Genomic DNA, 25122 nt, shown 5'->3' on the forward strand with positions numbered 1-25122 from the left:
TTTATGTTTATGTTTGTGTTGTTGAGTTGTGTGTATTTAAATAAAGGTCCATAGGAAGGGTGTTGCAATCTAGCTTTGGCTATATTCTAAATATTGTGGTGCATTTGTCCATCAAATATACTTGTCCCTAAAAAATAAAGATCGATCAAATAAAAAATACCCTTAAATAGCTAATTCCAGCTACATATACATCTCCGTAGGCATTACACCACAACAGTAGAAAACATGAGGTCAAATAATAGTTTGACTAGTTTTATTAATTTTTCCGCAAAAACAGAAACTGCAAAAAGAGATACTATCAATCAATATTGAGCATTTAAAAACCTCACAGCTCTTCTCAAATGAAAAGCTGAGGCCTCCGTGAAGCGTGAGTAAGAAATAAGAGCCCACAGAAATATGACTGTCCAAAAAAGTGACACATAGTAAAAACAACAACGTTTCAGCTATTTGAATAGTTGTGAAAGCCATGCAGAAGGGAAAGGATATGTTACATTCAGCAAGCTGGAAGCATCGAGGTGTACTGAGGCACATTTTCTACATTTCTTCACACACTTAAAATAATTGACTTCGGCTCAGTAACCACGTGTTACAGTGTGTTTGTGGTATTTGTCAATGATTTTATTGCTGGCTTAGGTTACCTGCAGAGGAAACTGTAAAATGCAAGATGTGATCATTAGACCTGTATAGGTAAAAACTAGACTTCTTGTCACTAGTTTGACTGCAGCACAGCTTCTATATATTTCTTTAAATAGATAAATGGCTCTGGATCAGAAAATTGACAGTTTGTACTTTACTTGAACACTTCTAGTCCAGCAATCCTGCTCAAGTATGGTTACTGTAATACCTTAGCAGTGGTTCCCAACCTAGTTTCCTTGAAGCCCCCCCCTACTCGTATCTAAGAAAAGCTGAAATGTAATTTGACACTGTTAGATTGCTGCTAGACCTCCCCGTTGATACAGGTGCGGCCTCCCTTTGTGTCCGGTCTCTCTGTGTGTGTCAAGCGAGAGAACAAATGGGTTTTTGACCCCAGTGAAAATGTTGTTTTTGAAAGGCTAAACACCAACAAATATATGGATTGAAGCAGAAAATTTTGTTAGATTTTGCTACTGAGTAGCAAAAAATATATATCTTTTAAATAGTTTTATATACAGATTTTTTTCTAAATTATCCAGTAAGTGTGTTATAGTGATTTTAGTTATACATGAGCAGACAAATCCTGGTGCACTCCCTGTGATCTTTGGCGCTCTCCTATGGGGACGCGGACCTCAGATTGGGAACCACTGCTTTCGAGATACACTATTGATAAAAATCAACACTGACAGATGGAGTTCCTGTTGTCGCTGAGGAAAACCTGCATTTCTGAATGTGTTAGTGACTCTAGATGTGCTTCATGTCTATTGTGAATATAAAAGAATATACCTGGCTTTGCTGTATCATAGCTTTTACAGTTTGCATTTCGCACCTATGGCTCATACTATGTTGTGCAAGTGATGTTCTGCTCACAACCTGTGTATGTTGCCCACAGTGAAGGTGCTCACTTTACATGAGCATCAATAGTTAACAGCTGTTAACGGCAGAGAAAGAGAAACAGTTGCTGCATTGTGGGAAAGTGGATATCATCTTGACTTCCAGGCTGTCAGTTCTTGCCACACTATCACTGTCATAGTGCTCTGTGTGTAGACTTTATGATGTGGATTTAGGATGAAAATGAATAGAGTGTAAGAGGGACTTAGAATGGGTATCAGATGCTGGACTGAAAGATCACTAAACAGATAAAACATGTCATATTCTGGGGTGTTTACTGTAGCTGTGCTGGCAGTGTGTTTTATGCTTCTCAGTATTGTGCCTCTGGTGTGGCTGGACCCTTGTGATACATACAGCCTATAGATTGTATACATGCACACCCACAGCAGAGACTTACATGTAAAACAGTGAAACCAGGGATAGTGGAAGCCTATTTCTTCTAGGTTACAGAATTTGGGGCACGTGAATTTAACTGTACCCTATTTCTTTTTGGCACTAGCTCAGCAGAATAATTTGAATGCCATTTCCTCATCCTCAATATCAGACCACCTATACCGAGACCAAGTCATGACCAAGACCAGAACGTATCAAGACCGAGACAAGACCAAGACTTTGAAGAGTTGAGACCGCATCAAGACCAAAACCAAGACCAATGCGAGTCCCACACTGCATGACACGTTTACGATAAAATGTGGATCATGCAAATCATGGGAACTCCTCAAATTGACCTGAAAGATCCACATTCCCATAAAAACACCCACAGAAATCAAATGCAGATTCCTCTACATTCACCTCTTTTATTGCCACATATACTGTATATGTGTAGAAGTGTACCATGAGAAATGTATTGATAGAATAATCAAAAGGGCATTGCAGAGGTGAATTTTATGTGTGGGAATGTTCCTTTGTTTTCAATGAGCAAACACAGTAATGATGTTAAGAAATAAATTAGACAATACAGAGGCGATTTAGTGATTTCCCCGCAATTGTGGTCTTGACCGGTCTTGAAATAAAACCCAGAGTCCTCTTTGTCTGAAACCGAGACAAGGCCGAGTAAAAATGCAGTCGATTCCCAGACCTTCAAAAAGTCCGGACCGATCTTGAGTACTACAACCCTCCTATCAGCTTTTAAGTTCGAGGAGTGAAGTGAATGTGAGATGCGCTTGATTGAGAAAGTACGAGTCTTTTACCTGATTTGGTTACCTTGAAGGGGAAACATCACATGTCAGAATAAATAACATTCTGAGGGTCTACGGTCGTCCATGCTGGATAGAAAAGTATTTCAAAATATATGTTTTGGTTATTTTCTGTTCCATATATTGATATGGTTACTGGGCAGCATCGAGGAGTTCTGAGTACAAATCATTTCCTATAAAGGTTGTAAAGGATCTACATTCTCCAAAATATAGGCTACTGTTGTTTGCATTATAGCTTTGTGTGGCTAAGTGAGCAAAATGGTGACAGATATGACTGTCTAGTACAGAGAGGATCGTATCTTTTAAGTGTAAAGTAGACGATGACCTTGTTTGGTGCATCAGGCAGACAGAATATGAAACTATTTACGCTTGAACTAGAGCATAAATTATTACGATAGAGCATTCCACATTTAAATAAAATACAACACACTCCAAATAAAGAGAAATTGTGCTCTAGCATTCAGCAAAGAATAACACAGGAATATAATTAACAACAGTCTTGAGAAATATACTATAGAATTAAATATGACAACAGTTTTATACAAGTTTACAAGGCATGTAGCAGTGACAAAGCTCATTAAGTCACTGCAGGAGTGGTAAAACAGCAACAAATACAAATCCTTATGGTTCACCTCGTAGCATGATTTGACTGATTACTTTTCAGTTATTACATTCAGAGAAACTTGGAAAAAGTATTTCCTGTCTCGATATCATTATTCGGTGAACATCACCATTGGAAGACTGTCTGACATTTTGAAAAGATTAGTGAGTGACTGACACACAGCGAGGGATCTTGTATAGAAACGTAAAACTAAAGCAAACTTAAAACAAACCAAGTGATCCCTCTCCAGTATGTTATCCAGTACATAATAGCCTGGGTAACTCCTGGGTAACTCTTGTTATTTGCAGATGTTTGTGTCACAGAATAAGTTGCTATCAAGTCAAGGTTAGACCCATCTTTAACTGGACAAACCACAAACACCACATCATTAATTAGATTATTATTTCTAAATATTCTCATGTAGAACAAATCCTTGATATTTGCAATGCTAAGCATGGTTATTTATATTTAACCCAAATGCTTTCTGACCTCTTATTGCCTGAGAGCACCTCTTGACAAAGCTGCAGGATTGTTTACGTGAGGGTTTTTGTCACAGCGTGTAGCGTGTCATTGCAATAATAACAAAAAGACTGCGAACACTAAGGTCTAATGTTTAAGCAGCATATTTAACCGTGGACAACCCTCACTGTGTAAAGCACTATGAGCATTTGGAAGTGCTTCCCATTGTGATGCTATACTGTGGTGGACCTGAAGTTGAAATTCAACATCAAGAGTTGGGGGTCTGTGGTGGTGGAGTCCTGTGCTCAGGAAGCCTGGGCACCTTTCGATTAATGCTTTCTTCCCTCCATCCTCCCTCTTTTCCTTTCTTCCCGTCTGCTTTCTCCTTATTCTGCCTACACAGTTTCAGTGCTCGGGATATGAACACGTCCAGGTCGAACAGCCGCTCTTTTTGCTTTACAGGAAGTGACTCCAAGGAGTCATCGTTTACTGGCTGAGAAATGGAGGAAGTAGAGGAAAGGGGTTGAGATTGCGGGGAAGGAAAAAGTGGCGAGGTGGGGGATGACGCTGTTTGAGGGGACTGAGGAGGAAGTGGAGAGGTGGGAGATGAGGGCAGAAGTGAGGGAAGGGAATAAGAGGAAGACGTGACAGGCTGAAGTGGGCTCAGTCGGTCTTCATCGTATTCAGATGACGGTTGCCGCACAACTTGCGTGTAGTGGAAGACTGGAGTTGGGAGGTCAGTCGGGGAGAGAGGGAGAGGGGGGGAGGAGGTGTAGCAGGAGGGTGAACGTGGCTCCAAGGAAGGACTGGGACTGGGTGAGTGCAGACGAGACTGGGTTCTCTCCACCCAGCGAGAAATCTCCTGAAATAAATCCCCTGTCTCCTCCTCTTCTGCTTCCTCCTCCTTCTTCATCTCTCCCAGGTCCTCTACGCTGCTACCATTAGGCTCAGCAGGCACAGGGAGGCTGTTAGTGTTACGCTTCCAATGAGACAGATCCAGGATCAGCTTAGGCTCAGAGTAGTGTTGAGGCTTGCCCTCCCTCCAGGCTATTTTATCCAGATACGAAGGAGAGCCCACTTTGTAGTCACAGGAGCGGCCACAGTCCAGTTCCCCGTACCCCGAACCACAGGCCCGTTCCAGAGAGGAGTGAGAGTTTTCCAGGAAGCGCTCAGCTGAGCTGCTGTGGGAATACTTGCGTGGGTCGACCTATATAAGAGAGATGGGGAGAAGCAGGTGTGGAGGGAGAAGGTGATAAAAAGGGAAGAGGAATCCATTCCAACTGCTTTGACTCATTCTAATTTGTTACTAAATATACTTTATATTGCATTTAAGTAAAATAAGATTATGGATATACAAATTAGTCTGTATGGGGGAAATTGACAAAGCATATCCAACCTGCGCCTCCTCTAACAGTGAGGTGGAACTGGCCCGCGGGTCTCTCTGCACCTCCTCATCCTCTGTGGTGTCTCCCAGGTCAGAGGTCACGTGGCCAGGGGGCATGCAGCGACACCTCCCGCCTGACTGCTGCCAGGACGCATCTGTTGATAAACTGTTCTCGTACCTGCAGGAGGGCAGAAATAAAGTGTTCATATTAGTCTTATAAGAACGTCGCTGTGCAGTATATTCAGTCTGATATGCTTATTTACTGTACAAATCTTGTGTCTCATAATGCTTTGCCAGACTTCTCTGTTCCAACAAATAAATATTTGCACTTTGACTTTCCATTTTTTCACTGCTCCATGTCGAAAATATTGTAATATATAAAAACAGTGTATAGAAACGCAAATCTACGAGCCCGGTCGCGCAAAAAGACGTATTAATGTGCAGTAAGAAGGCTGTAGTCTGTAGTAGTCTGTACTGACTGCAATGTAAATGCATCCGCGTGAGTATGCTACACTCAGAGCTAGTGACGTAGAATATAAATTTAAAAAAGACTGCTTATGGTGGATGGATGGAGAGGTGGATGCGTCCAACAAACACTAGACTTTCAAACAGGAGACTGGTGTTCGAGGCTGGTGTTTTGTTTTGTAAGCTACTTTAGTGACGTGTTTTTTAGTGACGTTTGTGTTGTTTCTTCTGTACTTATGTTACGTTGTTTCCGTATGTATTATACTTAGTTTTAAGGCCAACCATGACTTCATTCCAAACCTAGCTAAGTGGTTTTGTTGCCTCCTGCTGGTACTACGGCGAGGCAAAAAGGGACACTGACACACTATCCTCTGGTGGACAGGCAGTTCTATTACACACTTTGGCGTGATACCAGGTTGAACTCTACACACCTCTCCCAGTGGATGCTGGAGGCCTGGCTGTTGCTGTTGCTGAGGCTCTGCTCGGTGACAAGGCTGTCCTCCAGTTCGTCCTCGATGCGGAAGGGATGTGATGAGGTGGGTTCATCCTCTGGACAGGAGTACTGCTGGAGGAAGGGGTGGGACAGCGCTGCTTCAGCTGTCAGCCGATCCATGGGGTTAAAGGTCAAGATACGCTCAAGGAAGTCCACAGCTGAGAGGAGATGAAGACGAGAGCAGTGAGGGAGAAAGAGGAGGAGAAATAAAATGTAGTGTCCACGAAGTGTGTGCTTCTTAAAAAATCATCATGCATCATCTTCTCTCAAGGCTAAATGATATGTGTCCTCCAAACCTCTACAGCCTACTCTATCATCATCTCTTCACAGCTCAGAGAAGCTGCTGTCTTCCATATCTTTTTCACTATTATTGGTCTCTGCTCTATTTCATACTGCTTGACCTTCTTCTTCTTACCACTACTCAATTCCCTCCGCTCACCCTGAGCATCCACTTCAGGCACCAATTCAGAAAACGGTTTCTTGACTCTCCATCCATGACTGACGTATGAAGGCATCACCTGGGGAAAGGACGACAGTGAGGTTAAAATATGTGCATAATTGTGCTGTGGTTATTTCTTTTTGTACATTTCAAGGCAACACACAGGAGAGAGCCCTGGAAGAGTTGTGTGCACATTTAACCTTGTCTACACACTAAATCTAAAGCTGCCAACATAACATGACAATTACACCCTGTTCCATATTTAAACAATCAGTTTGCAGACATATGACTATCAGCAGCCACTGAGGCGTCACCTGCAGCAGGTCCTGCCTGTCCTCTTCTCTCAGCACCGGCACTGTGTCGAGAATCAGCTGCATCTGCTCCAGCTCATGAGCTCCTGGGAGAGGGAACCGGCCAATCAGAGACAAGCAGAGAAGAGACCGAGGATCAGTTACATAAGCAGAAAAAAAGGTGACCAATTAGAGTCAAACAGGAATAACCAGGAGGTGTGAGCTGTCAAGTGAAATAAATGGTAAGGCAAGGAAGTTCAATAAAAATATGCAGATAGGATAAAATGCTCTGCAGTGGTTTTCAATTAAAAACTGTCTAGAAATCACCACTCCAAGACCCAAATATTGTAACACCCACTTAAATTTTAATTCCAATGTTTGCAATCATATAAAATGTCACTTCCTGCCTCTTTAATTTTTCCTCCTCCCTCTGATTATTGATCTGTTTAAGAGTTAATGTACCCTGAATCAAATACTGGTAGAATAGTGAAGGTTGGCATGTTGTTTTTCTGGTCACACCCTGCACACAACTGCAAAGCCACAAATAGTTCCAGCATTTTGTGCACCGTGCAGGGAATTTTGTGTCTGCGGAACAACCTGTTGGGCAGCACCGTTTTGCAGGCTGTCTAAAAATCCCACATCCTTCTAATATTGGCAGACATTTACCACAACTATGGGCCAATCCTAATGTAAAACCCATAGACTGTATATAAGAAGTGGACATAGTCACCGTGACGTCACCCACTGGTTTGTGGACTGCCGCTTTGAAGCCTCGAGTTCAGCATTTTGGCCGTCGCCATGTTGTTTTTTTGCAACCAGAAGTGACACGAGAGGGTGGAGCTAAGTACAACCGAATGCTGAATAAGAAAAAATTAACTTTCATGAATTGAAAACACACTATGAAAGGGTGAAGGTTGTAAGACTAAAACACGGACAACAACCAGACCGGACAACACCGTGGTAGCGACCTTTCAATCACAAGGTAGCCACGTCCTAAAGCATTCCCTGCTTTATGGTCTATTTGACTCTAAATGGGACCATAATTTACTAAATGATCATCATGCTGTATTGAAGAAGACTTGAAACTAGCGATTGAGACCATAAACTCATGTTTACAATGTTTACTGAGGTAATAAATCTAGTGAGAAGTAGGGTGATTTTCTCATAGACTTCCATACAATCAGACTTCTTTTTGCAACCAGAGGAGTCGCTCCCTGCTGGCTGTTAGAAAAAATGCACGTTTAAGGAACTTGCATTGGCTTCACTTTTCAGATCCGGAGGTAGCCCACTAGTTAAACCTCTATAACCTAAAACATCCAACTGAGTTTGTTGGGGGCCGTACACAACATGAGAGGAATCAGATGCTGAGAAGCTCAACTCTTAGAAATATTTACTTTTGGCAACTGATGACTGGAGAACAAATATTTTGAAGTCATTGACTGTGATGTAGATCATGCCAGATATGCAACATGCTCAAACTTTTCAGCTCAGAGCAGAGCAGTATCATTTTTCCACCCATGTGATACAGTGTGGATTTGCCCTTCAAATGTTTCCATCAAGCTAATGGGCACCAGTAGGTGGTGCTGTATCAACATATTCTATTCACCACTCTAAGAAATAAGCAAGCAGTGGTAGTGTATTTGGATGAAAGTGCATTGCTTGCCATATGGTAAACAAAAACAATTGTGGCATGTAGACTCTGGTGGTTAAGTGCAAAGCAAGGCAAACATCTCAAACCAGACCGTGTGGGAAATTCTAGCAGAGAGGAACACCAGGGAACAGATGACGCTATTGAGTGTATGGCACCATCTCTCCTGTGGTGTAGAGGGCTGTTGGAGGTCAAATCAGCCTGTCAGGAGGAACTACTTCTGCGTCAGACAGCGAGAATTTCTCTATCGTCATTGATATTCTGGTCAGGCAAAGAAGTAGCCTGCAGAAAGAGACTAAAGTATCTTTGGTGAAGGACACTCTGGACAGAAAAACTCTCCTTGGCTCTCACTTGATGCCAACTTGTCTTTAAGCACTTTTTTTTTGCATCTCTGCTAGTAAGAACTTTACATAGGTTAAGAAAGGCAACTGATTTACCTGATGTTTCTGATGATATGATCATATTTCACTATGTCATCAAATAAATGATGAGTTGAATCATAATGTTCCTGCAGGACGTCAAGGTCATGAATGTTTTAGTGGACACCGTATGACAAACAGTAGAGGTACCTGCAAACAGCATGCGTCCAGTGAGCATCTCAGCCAGTATGCAGCCAGCGGCCCACATGTCGATGGCCTTGGTGTAGTTGTTGGGGGACAGGAGCAGACGGGGGGAACAATACCACTTCGTTACCAGACCCTCAGACAAATAGCCCTGGAGTAGCAGAGTGAGGGAAAAATAGGAGCCAGAGGTAAGTTAATAAAAGACAGAACAACAAAATGATCTACTGTAGTTAAAGTATATTAGTGATAATGAGCATGCAACAGACTGACTTGTTACCAGTTCTTACCATTTTGTTGGAGTGGAAGTGGAAATAGACATAACAGCTATAAGCACAAGGACAACAAAGCTGGATAAATAAAGGTAAAGAATAGGACTATTATGCACACAAGTATGTGAAACAATGGGTGTATATATAAATAAAATATACAAGTCAAGAGTTCTGTAAGTTGTACGCAATACAAATAGTGCAGATAAATAAATACAGAATGGATATATGGACTGGATGATTATGTACAGTATGTATATACTATATAGTGTGTAGTGTAGGATGTGTAGGATTGTGTGTAGGATTTATATTGACAGTGACAGATGATATGTACATAAAAAATTGGGGCATTAACGGTACAGTGTCTAGGATTTGGCAGCATTTAGTGGTGTGGTTGCAGATTGCAGCCAATGGAGTACCCCTCCGCTCAATCCTCCCTTTACAAGACTGCAGTAATGTGAGCCACCGAGTGCAAAACTGTGGTAACGCCGTTCGCCTTGCTCAGAGGCCATCCTTACGATAATAACACTACTTTAGGAGCATTGGAAGTCAGGCAGTGACTGCCGGTACCACGGTTTTGCACTTTGCAGCTCACATTACCGCAATTTCACAAGCATGTCAGAGAACTACGGTGACCTTCAGGTAACGTAAAAACGTGAAGGGCTCTCTATCGAGCCAGTGTTTGGTTTTTCCTTTCTGGGCTACTGTAGAAACATGGGGGAGCAACAGGGCGGATTCGATGAGGAGGACCCGCTCCCTATGTAGATATGAAGTGCTCAATCTAAGCTAATGAAAACACAACGATTCTTAGTTTCGTGTGATTATAAACTAATGAAAACATAGTTATAAATATTATATAACATTTCAGCTAATAGATCCCCCGTATTGTTACACACTGGTCCTTTAAAAACTGTAAAATTATGGTCTACAATGGGAACAGTGGACATTTTGGTGTTACACAAAGCATCGTGAAGTTGGTAATGTCAGCTACAAAAGGGAAATCTGAGTTTACATGCGATATTTTGATTTACACTCACAAAGACTTCATCACTTGACATTGTCAGCTACATGAGGATGGGAACTGGCTTCTGGATTCACTCTGCAGCAGAAAACATCCCCTGAATCTCTACCTGCAGTTACTGAGTTTCACCGAGCCTTTGATGCTCTGCTGTTTAACAACACCCGTCCTCTCATTAGGGCTGCTCCGACAAGGCTCCCCTTTGCCTTTTACTTTTGTAAATATTCACCTTGTGAACAACACTGATGATGACGTGCATGGAGATGAGCCACAGGCAAATGCATTCACATACAAACCAGATTTATCTACTTTGCTACTATCTACTTCACGTTGCTATCATTAATGCTCTTGTTACCTCTTATATATCACTTCACTCCAACCTTATGAAATCCCCAAATCGCTGCACTTCATGATATTTCTGTTCTTTACCTGCCTTCTTATCTCTCCTTAGCCAAATCTTAAACTGCTTCAAGTAATGATAATGAAAGACTATAGACTTCTGAACAAAATATGCTTATAATGGGCTTACATATTCTCACACATTTTTATATTTCTTGGCAGCTGATGGCTAATTTAATTTCAAAACTTTGACCGCTATGAACTGCTTCATGATGACATACTGTAATAGGGACAATGCGGACATATAATGTTCACTTTTTTTCTTACTGGCACACTATTTTTGTTCACTTTTGTCCTAAAAGTCTTTCCTTCATCTCTCTCCCTCCTCTGTCCTCGCTGCTCATCTCCCCTCCTGCTCTCCCATCATAAAGTCTGCTGTTTCTATTTTCCATCTCACCATTCACCCGCCTCCCTCTTTATCTGGTGCTTCTTGCAGAATTACTCTATCTAGGCTTATGCCATATAGACAGCAAGGGGTTCATCATCGCCCAGATGAGATCTAATACTCAAAATGGATGTCAGAAATTGCTCTGTGAGCTTTTTCACACTACTTAAATTATCTTGGGCCACCTGTGACACCAAAATGGTTTTATATTTTACCTGACAGCTGAGAAGCGAGTTCCCTCTTCATATTCGAAGATGGGTAAAAAAAATTATAGTGAATTGTGTCTCGATCAGCAGATTCAGGACATGACTCAAAGCTCTTATACATCCCTTCCAGCGATGCGCCCCTACATAAAATTCATTTATTCATTGAGGGAACATAGAAGTCAGCCTGGCCAAAATGTTTGTGTCAAAATGGCTCTATGAGTTTTTTTGGGCCGGTTTTATTAGGAGTTACATTACTCCTAGAATACAAGATTAGAGATGTCGTTTTATATGTATATGAATGAATGAATGAATGGATGATTTATTTTCGTGTCTGGTCATTTTCATAACCCCTCCCTCATGGTTTTTTTCAGAAACATTAACTAATAACAAATCAAACATTCTGTCACGTTAGCCCATCATCATCTAACAGCACAATACACCAGCATCATCCAAACATAAACATCATCCAGACATAGTCGTAACCTCCAACAAATAATGCTCCAGCATATATCCCAAAATGGAAATACGACAAATAAACAGTCACAGACATACAAACACAGCACAAGACACACAAATACAAACATGACAAAGGAAGTTTGAGGAATTTATCTATCGTACGCTACTTTTCTCCTCCTATCCTATGCTTTAGAAAGATATTCAGAAAATACAAAAACACTATCAACAAGATATTCAATTAAAGATCATGTCTCCATACCTATCAAGTCTAAACCAGGAATATTAACTTTTTAAAATAATATTTGTCATAAATCACAATATAAAAGACAAAATAAAATAAAATAAATTTTGTTCTCAACCTCATATAGTTCTGTAATATTGGCACAGTCTTTACTCTTCAATTACATCTGTATCTTCCTGTTTCAATAAGTAGTAGTTATATGTCACTATACTGCTTCTAACTGTGTGTCCTTTTCTTTATTTCTTATTTCTAACATTTGAACTGCATGCCCTGTTTTGTGTTTTTGTTCTGATGTATCCTAGGAAGACTTTTAAACTGCATACCCTGTTTTAGTTTCTGTTTTTGATGTATTTTAGGATGCCTTTTGTAACACCTTGGCCAGGGACTACAGATGAAAAATAGCCTTTTAGCTATAGGCATTTTCACATCATATGTATTTATTAATTTGCACTGTCCCTTCTCAAATAAACTAAACTAAGCTGTGATAAGAAGCTATGAATTGAACTTCAGTTTTACAGCTGTCTTCAGCCTTGCTGTTTCTCTTCTCTCTATGCTCCTCTCCTCTCCTCTCCTCCATCATGTACTCCTTTTATGTTCTCTACCCCCTCTCTCTCTCACTGCCCTCATTGAACCTTACTTACCGCCCCCGCTTCCATCCTCACCGCTGCCTGTGTGCCAGCAGATGACAGAGCAGAAACTGATGCTGAGCGCTCAATGATGGTCTGACAAACTACTCTCACCTTGTCTTCTATCTGTCTGTCCTTCTTATGCTGATCAGTCTCTACACCTGAACTCTCCTGTCTGGATCCCGGTTACATTTGATAGACTGTGTCTTTCAAGGAGTAGGAACATTTTCAGGGATGGAATAAACAGCGGTGGAAACTGCTTTGAACAGAAAAAGACACATATTTAGCTCTCAGTTCCACAAAATGATGCACAGATGTGGTCTCATTTAATTTTCTAACTGCTGGTTTTCAACACTGTATCACAGCTATTCACCATCATAAAAGGTTTGCTGGCTGTCATCACTCCTTTCCTTTCCTCTTGACCTTTTCCCCCCCGTCATCACCTCCCACTTTCCTCTCCATCCGTTCCCTTAATTTCAACTCACCTCAGTGTATTTGTTCGTCACCATCAGCAGCTATGGCTGTCTGCCCTACCTTTCCTCTTTTCTTCATGCTTCACCCCATCTCTCTCTTTTCGCCACCCTCCTTGCTTCACCTCCTCTCTCACCTGCTTCATCCCTCCATCTCTTCTTGTCAGTTACAGTTCCACTCTGCTTACTTTTACCTGTCTACTCCTACACCCCTTCTCCTTCTTCTCCAATGCTCTCTCCTTATTCACCTTTCCTCTCCTTGTTTCTCCTTCAGCCAGGTCATGAATAATTTCTGGGCAGATCCAGCGCTACCTCAGTGCCTCAGCAGGTGACATTCACACATACACGCTCCAAGTTCCTACCTGTGTTGACAGTAAACAACATCACAAATAATGGTTTCTCAGCCTCTGTTTCCCCTTCTGTCTCTCCTCTCAACCTTTCTGTCATCTATTTTTGCCTGAGTAAATGTTTGTCTGTGTAGTTAGAGGCGTACATCTAGACAGCTTGTCAAACAGCCTCACTACGCTGCACTGCAGAGTCACAGTGTGCTGACAAAAAGATACTGTTGAAGTACTAAGAAAAAGTAGGAGTGATTATAGTTCATTGAGAAGAGGTCATTCAATGGTGAGAGAAAAAATCTAAACAAGCCAATCTACTAGCCGACTATGATCTAATATAAAACCTGAGTAAGATGGACTGTGATGCAACAACCATATTTGAAACTTTCAAATTGTCTTGTTTTATGTCTTGTTTGTATTGCTTTCAATTTTAAAGTAATACAAACGAGACATAAAAACAGAGACACCAGTCTTGTTTCATGGCCAAATATGAAAGTTAAAGCTGCAGTGGGTAGAAATGGAGCAAATATGATTAAAAAAAGTTATTTTTATAAAAGTATTTCACAGACCGGAGAAAAACAGGAGTCTGCCGTCCAGCTGCCGTCGATGAGAGCCGGCTGTCAATCACTCGCAAATTTCAACCAAACGGTCAAACTAGGCAGTGCTGATGTAGTATGAATCAATATTCTGTTACTATAATGCCTATTTCCCGTCTCAAATGTTTTCAGAAACATCTTGTAGTGTACTGTTTAGCTGTAAAATGAGAAAGTTTGTGACCCAGCAGCCATGTTGAGATCAGTTGAGAAAATACCAAGCACCGCCCACCAGCCGGAGCACAGCCAATAGGAACGCTCTCTCTGAAATGACCTGTGATTGGTCAAAGTCTCCCGTCACAGGATTTTTTAAAGCCTGAAAACAGAGCCATGAGGAGGTGCAGAAGTCTAGTTTTCTCTCAGAACACTTGAATTACAATATGCTGAAAGGTTATTTTGGAATATTTGCCCAATGATGCCAAAAAATATACTGCCTACTGCCACTTTAATACTATTTGTGAATTTCACATCACAGCTGAAGTCAATACAGCCCACGTCCATTAGCACTTTTAAAAAAAAAAAGCAGCACTTTGGCTCTACATAATTAAATAAGTGAGAGGATGCTACAGTAGCACAGTCACTGCAGGCATCTGCTTTGGTGTCAACACTGCATCACAAATAGTCCAGCATCATCTTACACACACACACACACACACATACTGTAACTCTGGTAATACAATCTTAATGCTTTAATGAACAATGACAAACTGACGTTCTGCTGGCTAACAGACACATCAGCTGGGACACACTCCCATTGTCTATCTCGGAACAATTCAAACCATGTCAGAGTGTAATGAGCAGCCAGCACTCTTATTGGTTATTAATGCGTCCCCATTATCAAAGCTTTGAGGCTAACGTTTGCGAAGGAAGAGGCTGACGCTGTAAATAAAAGGAAGAATACGAGCTGTATGAGCTGAGATACAGTACTTGTTGTGGCATTAAATTTCAAATAAACAACAATGGCTTCATGTGAATTATGCATGTTTATAGGCATAAAATATGCACATAACAGACACATTTTATCAGACAAGTGTAGGACTTACTACTTTGATTAAAAAACAAGAACCTTCTATCCATCTATCTACCTACCCAAATACTCATCTATCTATCTACCTATCTATTTAGTATATATCCATATAGTATCTATCCATCCATCTATTGTCTACCTATCTATCTATCCATCCATCCATCCATCTAGTATCTATCTATCTATCTATCTATCTATCTATCTATCTATCTATCTATCTACCTATCTATCTATCTATCTATCTATCTATCTATCTATCTATCTATCTATCTATCTATCTATCCATCCATCCATCCATCTAGTATCTATCTATCTATCTATCTATCTATCTATCTCTCTATCTATCTATCTATCTATCTATCTATCTATCTACCTATCTATCTATCTATCTATCTATCTATCTATCTATCTATCTATCCATCCATCCATCCATCTAGTATCTATCTATCTATCTATCTATCTATCTATCTATCTATCTATCTATCTATCTATCTATCTATCTATCTATCTATCTATCTATCTATCTATCTATCTATCTATCTATCTATCTATCTATCTATCTATCCATCTACCTACCTACCTAACTACCTACCTATCCAGCCATCCATCCTATCCTATCCTATCCTATCCTACCTAGTGACAGTGCAGTAGTTCAGGCTGAACATTGTGTTCTCTGACGGGCAGAGCAGTTTCTGTACAGTGTGAAAGCAAAATATGCATCACACACACACAGAGTGGGGAACAGAGAGTGAGACAGAAGTAAACCTTGTTCCTGCACGACCCAAACTACCTTCATCTCTCTCACCATTCTCTGTTTGATCTCTTTTTTGTCCCCTCCTTTCCTTGTTTCTCCTCTTAACACTTTTGCCCACCCTCCTTTCTCTGCCTTTGTACTTTTCACCTCTCCTTCTTTCACCCTTCCATGACTCAATATTTCTCACCCTTGTTCCTCATCTGTTCTCTGCCTTCCCCCTCATCACCCCCTCCTCCTCATCCTCCAAACGCACCCCCTGTGTCTGCACCCAGCTGATCCCCAGTCCCGTGTTCTGAGCTGACAAAGATCGCCTTTCACAAGAGCTCCTCTCCACATGCACAGACCCAAAAACACACACACACAAACATACAAACACACACACACATCGTGCCCTGCTAGTGTTACAGTATTGCTGTGGGATCTTTGTGCATAATAAGGCAGCACAATGGAGCTGTAAACTGTCACATTCATCCCTCAGAAGCCTTTATCCACAATGGACAGGGTAATCACAGGGTTTGATTAGCACAAAACTTGATACCAGGTTTGGGAAGAAGATGTTACAGTAATAGAGAGGAGGCCTTATGTGAAAGACAGGTTGGCAACATCAGACATTGGGATGTGTAATTGGAGATGCCAGTCATAGAAACAAAGACGGCTTGGCTGCACTGCAATCGTAACATGTAGAATCCCTCCGAGAGATGTAGCAGCTGCACCTCAAACACTTTTCAGTTTCAAGTTTGAGATTTTGAAATGCTGGCTGACTGTATTTGGTGAGCTAGTGTACTTTTTAAAATCTCGGACCAGTTGCATGAACTTAGTTTAAGACTAGTCTTAGCCTAAGACTGGTCTTAGATTGTCAGGTTAGACTAGTCTAATTAAGCCTGTCTAAGGCATAAATATTTAGTCTGGCTTAATTTGAGGTAGGAAAGTCACCTACCTTACAACCTCTCCCCCTAATTTTTAGCTAACTATTTCAACTGTTTATCCATTACTTTTATGCTGTTTACCTTTTCGGATATTTTTGGTGTGGTGTCGCCGTTGCTGTTCCATTCACCATTTTTTTCTCCTCTGTGAAGTGTCTTATTTCACCCATAATGCATTGCGCGACAGGCTATCTAAGTTAGTTTTACATTAGTCACTCATAGAGAAGCTTTATGCAACAGGTAAATTTAAGTGTCTATAGCAAGTCTGACTTTAAGTTATATTTAATACAAAGACTAGGTCTACTTTTATGCAACTGGCCCCTGGACTAATGATGTCTAAGATGTCACCTGAGACACCACATTGAGAAGACACTTACACCAGACAGACATCAATTATTCTGCATTTCAATTGCGATGCGGACAAAACGTGTGTGCAAACCAACTGATTTTCTATAGTGGGATTGTTTCACAATGGTATCCCATCCTATAGTGTATCCATTGTTACACTCGGACAAGGGTTTGTGCACTGCTGTCTGATAAGCACACACGGCCAGGACTCGAGGAGTTGCTATCTCTTCCCTGATAACAGCTCTACCTCAACGAGAAGGAGTACAGATAATGTTTAATATTACAGTACCCCCCCATAGAGTCATCCATCAGCAGCAGAACGGCCCATGCTGCGTCAGACTGCAATGAGGAGAGTCAAAAATCCTCCTAACTTTATCAACTTTCCTGGCTTGAATATTTATGTCGTGATTCATTTTTGTTGAACAAGTATCAAAACGTACCAAGTCAAAAATAACGACGTAGCCAATATTATGTGGACAGAGATCTTTTGTGCTGGCTTGTCCTCTGAAGATTAAGGATTAATTAATATAAAACTTATTAAGAGAGCATGTGTCTAATGAGAATAATGATCACAGACATTTATTGGCCTCTGGTCAAAAGAACTCTTGGCACATTTGCTGGATTAACATGCCCCAAAAATATCACTGAGAGTAATTATGCTATGGCTGGAAATGTTTGTAAAAGTGTTGCTGATTATTCTAAACCTCCAGCTCATATGTCATTTTTGGTCATCAGTCAAAGTCTTTTCACTTTAACAAATAAGCCATTCAACTACTAGTATATGCATAAATTATTTCTGTATATGTGAGTGTAAATGTCCTTGCAGTATGTGTTTGTGTGGTGGGTTTCCTTCCCCTCTTACCTTATGAGAATAATGAGGGTCGACTATCCTGGCCAGCCCGAAGTCTCCGATCTTGAGCAGCAGTTGGTCTGTGTTGATGAATATGTTGGCAGGCTTCAGATCTCTGTGCAGGACGTTAGCTGAGTGGATGAACTTCAGTCCCCTCAGCAGCTGGTAGAACAGCAGAGTAGCGTGACCTGTTCAAGGAGAAAAAGTCAGAAATCAGGATACACGGCACTGCTTCTATTCTCGCTCCTGTAATTACCATAACGATGCTTATTCCTAAGTGACATCATTATAAACACAACATGAATGAATGAAGGAAAGACTCAATGAATGAGCACATTTTGGGTAATGACTTACAACCGTTCTGGCACAGTATGTCAAAATGATGGTTTGTATTACTCCAATACTTACCAAGCATGTTTATACAGAGGAAACAAACAAGCTGAATGAATAAATCAACACATTTTGGGCAAAACTGTAATGTTATTTTCAAATATGTGAAGTGTGGATAAAGTTCTGTCTCAGTAACAGAGCGTCTCAAAAGGACTGCCACGAAATCCAATAAATCACAGTGTAAACAAAGCCAGCAGTGCAGCAACAAAACGCTAGTGTTTTAACATGAAGCACCACACAGTAGTAAAAAATGGGACTTTAGACCTGTTTCTGTTGTTTTTTAGGGGGATACTGGGGGTCTTTAGGGGAGATAGCAGGTCAACAGTAGATGTCACATAGAAGTGGTGTACATCATCTGAAAGCTGGGAACCTGAAGATTAATGTGAGATGCAGCTCAGCACTGTGTGTCAAGTTGTTCTAGTCATAAATCAGAAATAAACACAAATTAATTCAAATAAATTGTGAAAGTGTATAAGGGTTTAGAACATTATGATGGAAGTATATATTGGCCATTCCCATGCTCACTTATGTCTCATAAGTTGCTGCAGCAAACTTTGGGTTGATACCATTTGTTACACAGTTTTGGTGCTAAATTTATCAATTATTTACCACATAAGAATTGATAAAAAATATCAATAATCCCTCCAAAATACTACTTTAAGACACAGAGACCATGAGGAACACCATTGAAAAAAGCCATGCTGTGATTTTTTATCAAAAATGTTTGACATTTGCAAGAATTGCATTTTTCAGCAATTGCATGGCGAGCACTTCTGTTCTGGAAACAGCTCAGAAACCCCCTTATTATTAATATACCTAGGAAAGCCATCCATCCTCTGAATGCTCTAGGTCTCTAGTTTGTGGCTGTGATTATCCTAGAGGTCACCACAGGTCATTTTATACAGTGAGGTCAAGTTTTAAAAAAAGTCTCACTACAATGAAATAGCTACTATGAGAACTAACATCATCACACATGAATATAATTGGGCTCATTGGATCCACAAGAGTCTCATCTTTACAATGATATGCAATTCCAAGACTGTTTAGGGATCCCAGTATGCAGAAATATTCAAATACACTACTCCAAACTGCATGGGAATATCATAAAGTGGGCATGTCTGTAAAGGGGAGACTCGTGGGTACCCGTAAAACCCATTTTCATTCACATATCTTGAGGTCAGAGGTCAAGGGACCCCTTGAAAATCTCCATGCCACATTTAGCCTAACTTTGTAATGTTATTTGATATGGTTGGTACCAATGGATTCCTTAAGCTTTCTAGTTTCATATGATAGCAGCACCCTCACTAGTTCTCTCTGGAAGGCAGAATATTTTCCCATACCTGTGGGTAGTGGTCCTTGTTCCAGCAGCCGAGCCATATCTGTCTCCATGCATTCCTGGACGATATACAGGGCACTCAGCTGGGTCGGGTCCCTGGGCAGTGGTCGTCCATACGGCGCCAAAACCTCATGAACCCTCACCACATTTTCATGACGCAGCCGGCGGGTGATTTTGACCTCCCGCAGAGCGTGCTTCACCGTCACCGCGTCACGCATCACCAGCTTTTTGATTGCCACGCGCTGTCCGGTACGCTGGTCCTCGGCTGAGAGGACCAGGCCTGTAACACCTGAGCCGAGAGGTCGAAGGTCAACGAAGTGACCACCCAGGTCAAAGCCATGGAGGAAGAGGGGGGTGTCCTGTCTGGCCATGATAACTCAGGGACAAATGATAGATGAGTCCAGGTACTTCAAGCTTGATGGATCCCCACAATATCCAGATTAAAAGTGCTTTGTTATTGTCTTATTATGCACATGATGTTACATCTTGCTGGTGAGTCCAGAACCTTAACAAAAGACCTGATATTTCTCTAGGTAGCTGGTGCACGTAGATGTCTGTTCTCATGTAGACAAGACCCAAATTCAGTACCACAACTAGGATAAAGTAAAAGTAGGATTACTTTATCCAGAATTTCCAGCTGTACTAAGAAGAAGATATTTCCTTCAGGCCTAAGAAGTGGCTTTGTGCATCATCTTCACCTCCTCTTCTGGTCCTGTGTGGGCGTAGGCTTCTTATTAATTCACCCTTTTACTGAACCAGAATCCACTAGCTATCACATAACAACCTTTGAAGTCTTTAGGACAAGGAGTGTAACGCATCTACAGTGCATGTTTAAAAATAACAGCTTTTTTCTTCAACATCTTCCTCTTGACACTTGATGATGATGTCTTTTGTCGTCTGCTGCAGCGACGCACTTCTAATCTCTCACTGTATTTTCCTCACGCGCAGCAGATAGTCAGGATATCAGTGAGTCTTATTACTGTAATACTACCCAGGGCAGGGGTATCCATAGAAACAGCCCTCTGTGTGGCTGATCCTGCTCTTACATCTGTAGATGCATCATGGGACGGCAGCAGGCGGACGGTCAGCTCTGCACTCCCCTCTCTCTGTCTCTGATAAATCTGTAATCCTCATCGACGAGTCAAAGCCTTCGATAGTGAGCCAGGAGAAAAGAGGTGGGGTTATGCGAGTTAAATTCAATGAGACTCTGTGGGCTCCTCCTCTTCTTCCATGATACCAGAGTCAGTCAGTCAGACAAGTTCATTCAGTTCGAGATCCACAGTTGGACGGCAGTCAAATCCCGGAGCTGTTGCACTCTCTGTGTGTGCATGTGCATAAGTGTGCATTCGTTTTAATCCCTCAGTAATCTGCTTCCTGTTGCCTTCTCATGAATGTAGGGATTTCAGCATCAGGCTGTGGTCACTGTGGAAAGATATACTGCTATTAGAAGAGGCGCTCAACACATCTGCTGCCGCTGCTGCCGCTACTTGGGAGGAAAGGAGATGAAATGGGGTGAACAGAGGAGAAGATAAAGATGAAAGTTACACAGCAACAGAGCCAGTGTGTTAACAAGGGCTGTGTCGCAAGAGAGTTACCATTACATAACACTGAATGGCAGTGTAACCTAATCTACACCAGCAACCTAACGTGCTTAGAGAGGATAATCACGTCAATTCAATGATGCTTTAATATCTGCTACAGAGACAATTTGACAGGATGGAGTGGCACTTTTCTTGTTGCATTTTCTTATCACAGCACCACACATCTTAACTTTATTTTCTCAGATTAAAAGCGAATCAACCTGCCTGACATTTTATTATTTCCACCCCTTGAAAAGGTCATATAGTGGTAGAAAACAAAAAAGCATTGACTTTCTCACACCCTTATGAATCCCTGAAATGTAAGAACTCAAACAATCCATCCATCCATGAAACAAATCTCTTTGCTGTCAAAAGCCTGAGGGTAGGCTTGAATATTAGCTCTCTTTCTCTCTAGAAATGGGGGGGATGTGCACTCAATAACTGCTCTTTAACAGCCTTCAGAATAAACACAATCCATGTTCATGTTAGCCAGCCTCAGCCAGGCTGAAAGAGTGTTAGAACAGAGAGACAGAAGAGAGAGGCAGCGTTGACAGTGTTGCTGGGTGGGAGGCGCAGCACTGGGCTAACTTTATATATAATGCATAACCACTGGAGATGGCACTTGGTGTTCTCTCTCTCTCTCTGTGTTTATTCTGCATATTTCTTCAGGTTATGCAAGCATGTTATAAATGAGAATCATTTGCAGTTTCTTGATGCCTTGCATCTAAATTTGCAATTGTGGAGCCCATTGTCAACATTTTTATAAATATCACTTAAAATGGCTTAAAATATCCTTTAACTGGCAAGAAAATGAAACTCCATTGAGCCAAAGAGGTGATAGTAGATGGAACAGAGAGGAGGTTACATCCTGTTGTACTCTGGCTTTGTGCAGCTGCTTTCTGTGTCCCTAACTGTTTTATTTCTCTCTTTTTTTTAATTTAATTTAATTTACTTCCCAACAGGCGTTATAATGCAGTTTTAGTTGAGATGTGGAAACGCTGCATCCTCTCTGCACACTGGCTTCATGCGGCTGCCTTTGTGTGTGTCTCCATCCACTCCAGTGACGCCCCTCTGACTGAACAAAAACACTGAGGTTGAAGTGCATCTAATAAAACAGAAAGCCCCATTTCCTAATAATAAAAGAAAAAAAAAAAAAAAGTATACCAACGACAAACAGGCCCAGTAGTGCTTCTTTCCCCCTCCTCATCTTATCTGTGTCAGCATCTGCTCGCAATAACAAGAAGAAAGAAAGATAACAGCAACCATCATCAGGACTCACCGGAGCATCACGCAGCCGCAGCCCGCCGTCCAGACACAAAGCTCCGGGCAGAAGATGTGACAGATACGGGTCCTTGTTGGAAGCAAAGAAAGTGAAACACGACCAGCATCTCTCTCTCTCGCTCTCTTGTGTCTGCTGAGTGATTCAGATGATCCAGAGAGGGGATCAGCCGGTGCAGGTCGGAGATGAGATAAACCAGCCGGCTGCTGCTGTAGAGGAGCCGGTTATTGTGGGCGACTGTCCGCTCTCTGTCTGTCAGAGGAGAGATCTGAGAGAGGAGGAGAGGAGAGGAGAGGAGAGGAGAGGAGGGATCACCCCGATACAGATACAGACCTGAGTGGCTTCACACACACTCACACTGCACCATGGATGATGAAGTACCAATCTCTCTCTCTCTCTCTCTCTCTCTCTCTCTCTCTCTCTCTCTCTACTGATGAAATAAACTAAGAATATATGAAAGTTAAAGAGGACAAATCAATCAATATATAACTCTATTTACCAGCCTCCATCTTATTCTAGCTGGATTATCATAGCTTCATCATTACCATCTACCATCCAGCTGACATGTGCAGGATTTGTGTGTTTGAGATTCCCCCTAGAGAGGAAGCCAGAGAGGATCCTTTGTTCATACTGAATTAATGTTTTTATACCAGCAAGGATGCCAGCACCACATGTCAAGGACCCCTAATGAGAAAATAATAGTTTGTTCAAGTACAAGAGATCTGACACTAACACTGTTAGGAGATACAGTCAGAGAGATAGGCTTGTGAAGATGAAATGTAAAAGCTTGTAAAAAAGCGTCAGTGAAAGTAGAAGCTTACTTGAAAACAGGAGCCTGATTTCACTGGAAATGACCATTCAGGCTATATGTGGTAAAATATGCCACTTTTTCATTGCCATAAAAAGAAAACAAAAAAAAAGAAAACAGTATTTATGGTGTGATGCCTGAGATTATTTCTAGTTTATTGCTTCATGATGAAATCAAGCAATTTCACACGTTATTAGCCAAAACCATTAGAAAACTACATTAGAAAAATTTACTTTTCCAGGTCAATGATCATTACAAGAGTAGAACTAAAGATAGCAGTACTACTCTTATACAATTTGATATATCACTGCTTTGTCATATTCCATACAAAAGGTGCTGAATTTGATATCTAGAGCATTAATATAGCAGCACGCAACTATTTGCTATGTAAAGATATAGAGGAGTAATGTCTACCTGAGCAGAGAATGAAGTCGCTCTCCCTCTTGTGTGTGTTGTAATCGGAGCTTCTCCCCGCTTTGTTGTCATCCGGGCCAGCCATGTGTTATGTTAGCGTGCCCCACTAGCTAGCTCATGGCCACTGTTCTACCATTGCTCTCATATGGTGGTTAGGGTCAAGGATAAGGGTTGGTTTCGGTAGGATAGTGGTTATCAAAGTGGGGTCTGGGGTCCGTGGCTATTACCTATAAATTATAAAATTGTGGTTAATCACTGAAAACCACATATCTACAGATGGGGACCATTTGCCCCAATAAAACAAGCACATTGTGTCCATTACCCACCCATGTTATCTTTGGGCCAATAGAAACTCTGATATGATTGTGACACATCATGTCATGAATCAGTAACTTCACTCAGGTTGCAACAATCCGTTCCTGCTTAGCTTAGCTTATTAGCCAGCTAGCTTGCTGGCGAGCATGGAGAAATATTTGAGTCAGTCCACATCAAGTGACGCTTAGTCTGAACTAGCTAAATTGAGAAAATATGACTTCGTTTTTTTATCGTTTTTGATTTTATTGAGAACAGTGAAGGGAGACCAAAATGCGTCATGTGTCTTCAGGTGCTATAGCAAACAAAGCCATGCAGCCGGCCAAGCTAAAGCAAGATCTAATTACAAAGCACCTGGAATATCAGAGCAAAACAAAGTGATATTAACAGGATTCAAAGTTCAAAGTGTGTTTCTGTTTATCACTATGAAACAGGTCTGAAGTATTTAGGTTGAAAAGTTTTAGAATACAAATAGTCCCAATGTCATCTAACAGTACAAATGGTAGAAAGCATGTGCTTAATCTGTGTTACGATTAAGAGGGGGTCCTTGGAAAATGTTCTCCCATGTAAGGGGTCCCTGGCCCCAAAATGTTTGAGAACCTCTGAGGTAGGGGAAAACACATATCGACGGGAAACAGTACTCGACACAACACCGGCTCGCCGTCGCCATGTTGAAAGTCATTTTGTGATGAAGTGTTTCAAATCAATTCAGTTTGTGATTTCTTATTTTTCCCAGAAACCACCTACGACAATCTCAGAAAACTGTGTGAACTTGATGCACTGCGTGGGTAGTAGGCCCTCGTACAAGATGGAGAGATCATAACAGGAGCAAAAAACACAAGTTTCTCCAATGTTTGCAGATTTCTTATGGGTGTATTGTATACTAGTCTGTTGACTAACAAAGTCCCATAGCCTGTGGTTAGGTTAAAAGAGAGGCGGTCTACATGCCGAGGGTAAAATAATATAAAACAAGATCCAGGTTGTGAGCAGGCTCAACCCTGATTGTCTTTTTGTAGGGTTGTGTTGAGAGTCAGGACAGTG

At 41.3% G+C, this 25122-nt stretch overlaps 1 protein-coding gene across 2 annotated transcripts; it reads right to left on the reverse strand.

Annotated features, from left to right (window-relative positions):
• Positions 1-462: 462 nt before the first annotated feature.
• On the reverse strand, positions 463-23098 carry mapk4 (mitogen-activated protein kinase 4). 2 transcript variants are annotated; one of them, XM_074637719.1, is made up of 9 exons: positions 22548-23098; positions 19693-21110; positions 17975-18150; positions 9069-9213; positions 6876-6958; positions 6562-6640; positions 6061-6280; positions 5177-5342; positions 463-4987 (listed from the first exon to the last, which is right to left on the reverse strand). In XM_074637719.1, the coding sequence occupies exons 2-9, from the start codon at positions 20057-20059 to the stop codon at positions 4049-4051; spliced, it is 2175 nt and encodes a 724-aa protein (XP_074493820.1). In that variant the 5' UTR covers positions 20060-21110; positions 22548-23098; the 3' UTR covers positions 463-4048. The 2 variants fall into 2 exon arrangements, with proteins under 2 accessions (XP_074493820.1, XP_074493819.1); XM_074637718.1 differs by having other exon boundaries at positions 6538-6640.
• Between the last annotated feature and the right edge of the window lie 2024 nt (positions 23099-25122).

The sequence above is a fragment of the Sebastes fasciatus genome, chromosome 6, assembly GCF_043250625.1.
Source record: "Sebastes fasciatus isolate fSebFas1 chromosome 6, fSebFas1.pri, whole genome shotgun sequence".
NCBI classification, from domain to species: Eukaryota; Metazoa; Chordata; class Actinopteri; order Perciformes; family Sebastidae; genus Sebastes; species Sebastes fasciatus.

Bases quoted from the DNA above. Each gene is read 5' to 3' on its own strand.
- mapk4 (XM_074637718.1), bottom strand. From the start codon at position 20,059: ATGGCCAGACAGGACACCCCCCTCTTCCTCCATGGCTTTGACCTGGGT. The intron at 18,151-19,692 runs GTATGGGAAAAT...CTCCTTGAACAG, and splicing joins ACAAGGACCACTACCCACAG to GTCACGCTACTCTGCTGTTC. The intron at 5,343-6,060 runs GTGTGTAGAGTT...GCCCTCCTGCAG, and splicing joins TCCAGCATCCACTGGGAGAG to GTACGAGAACAGTTTATCAA.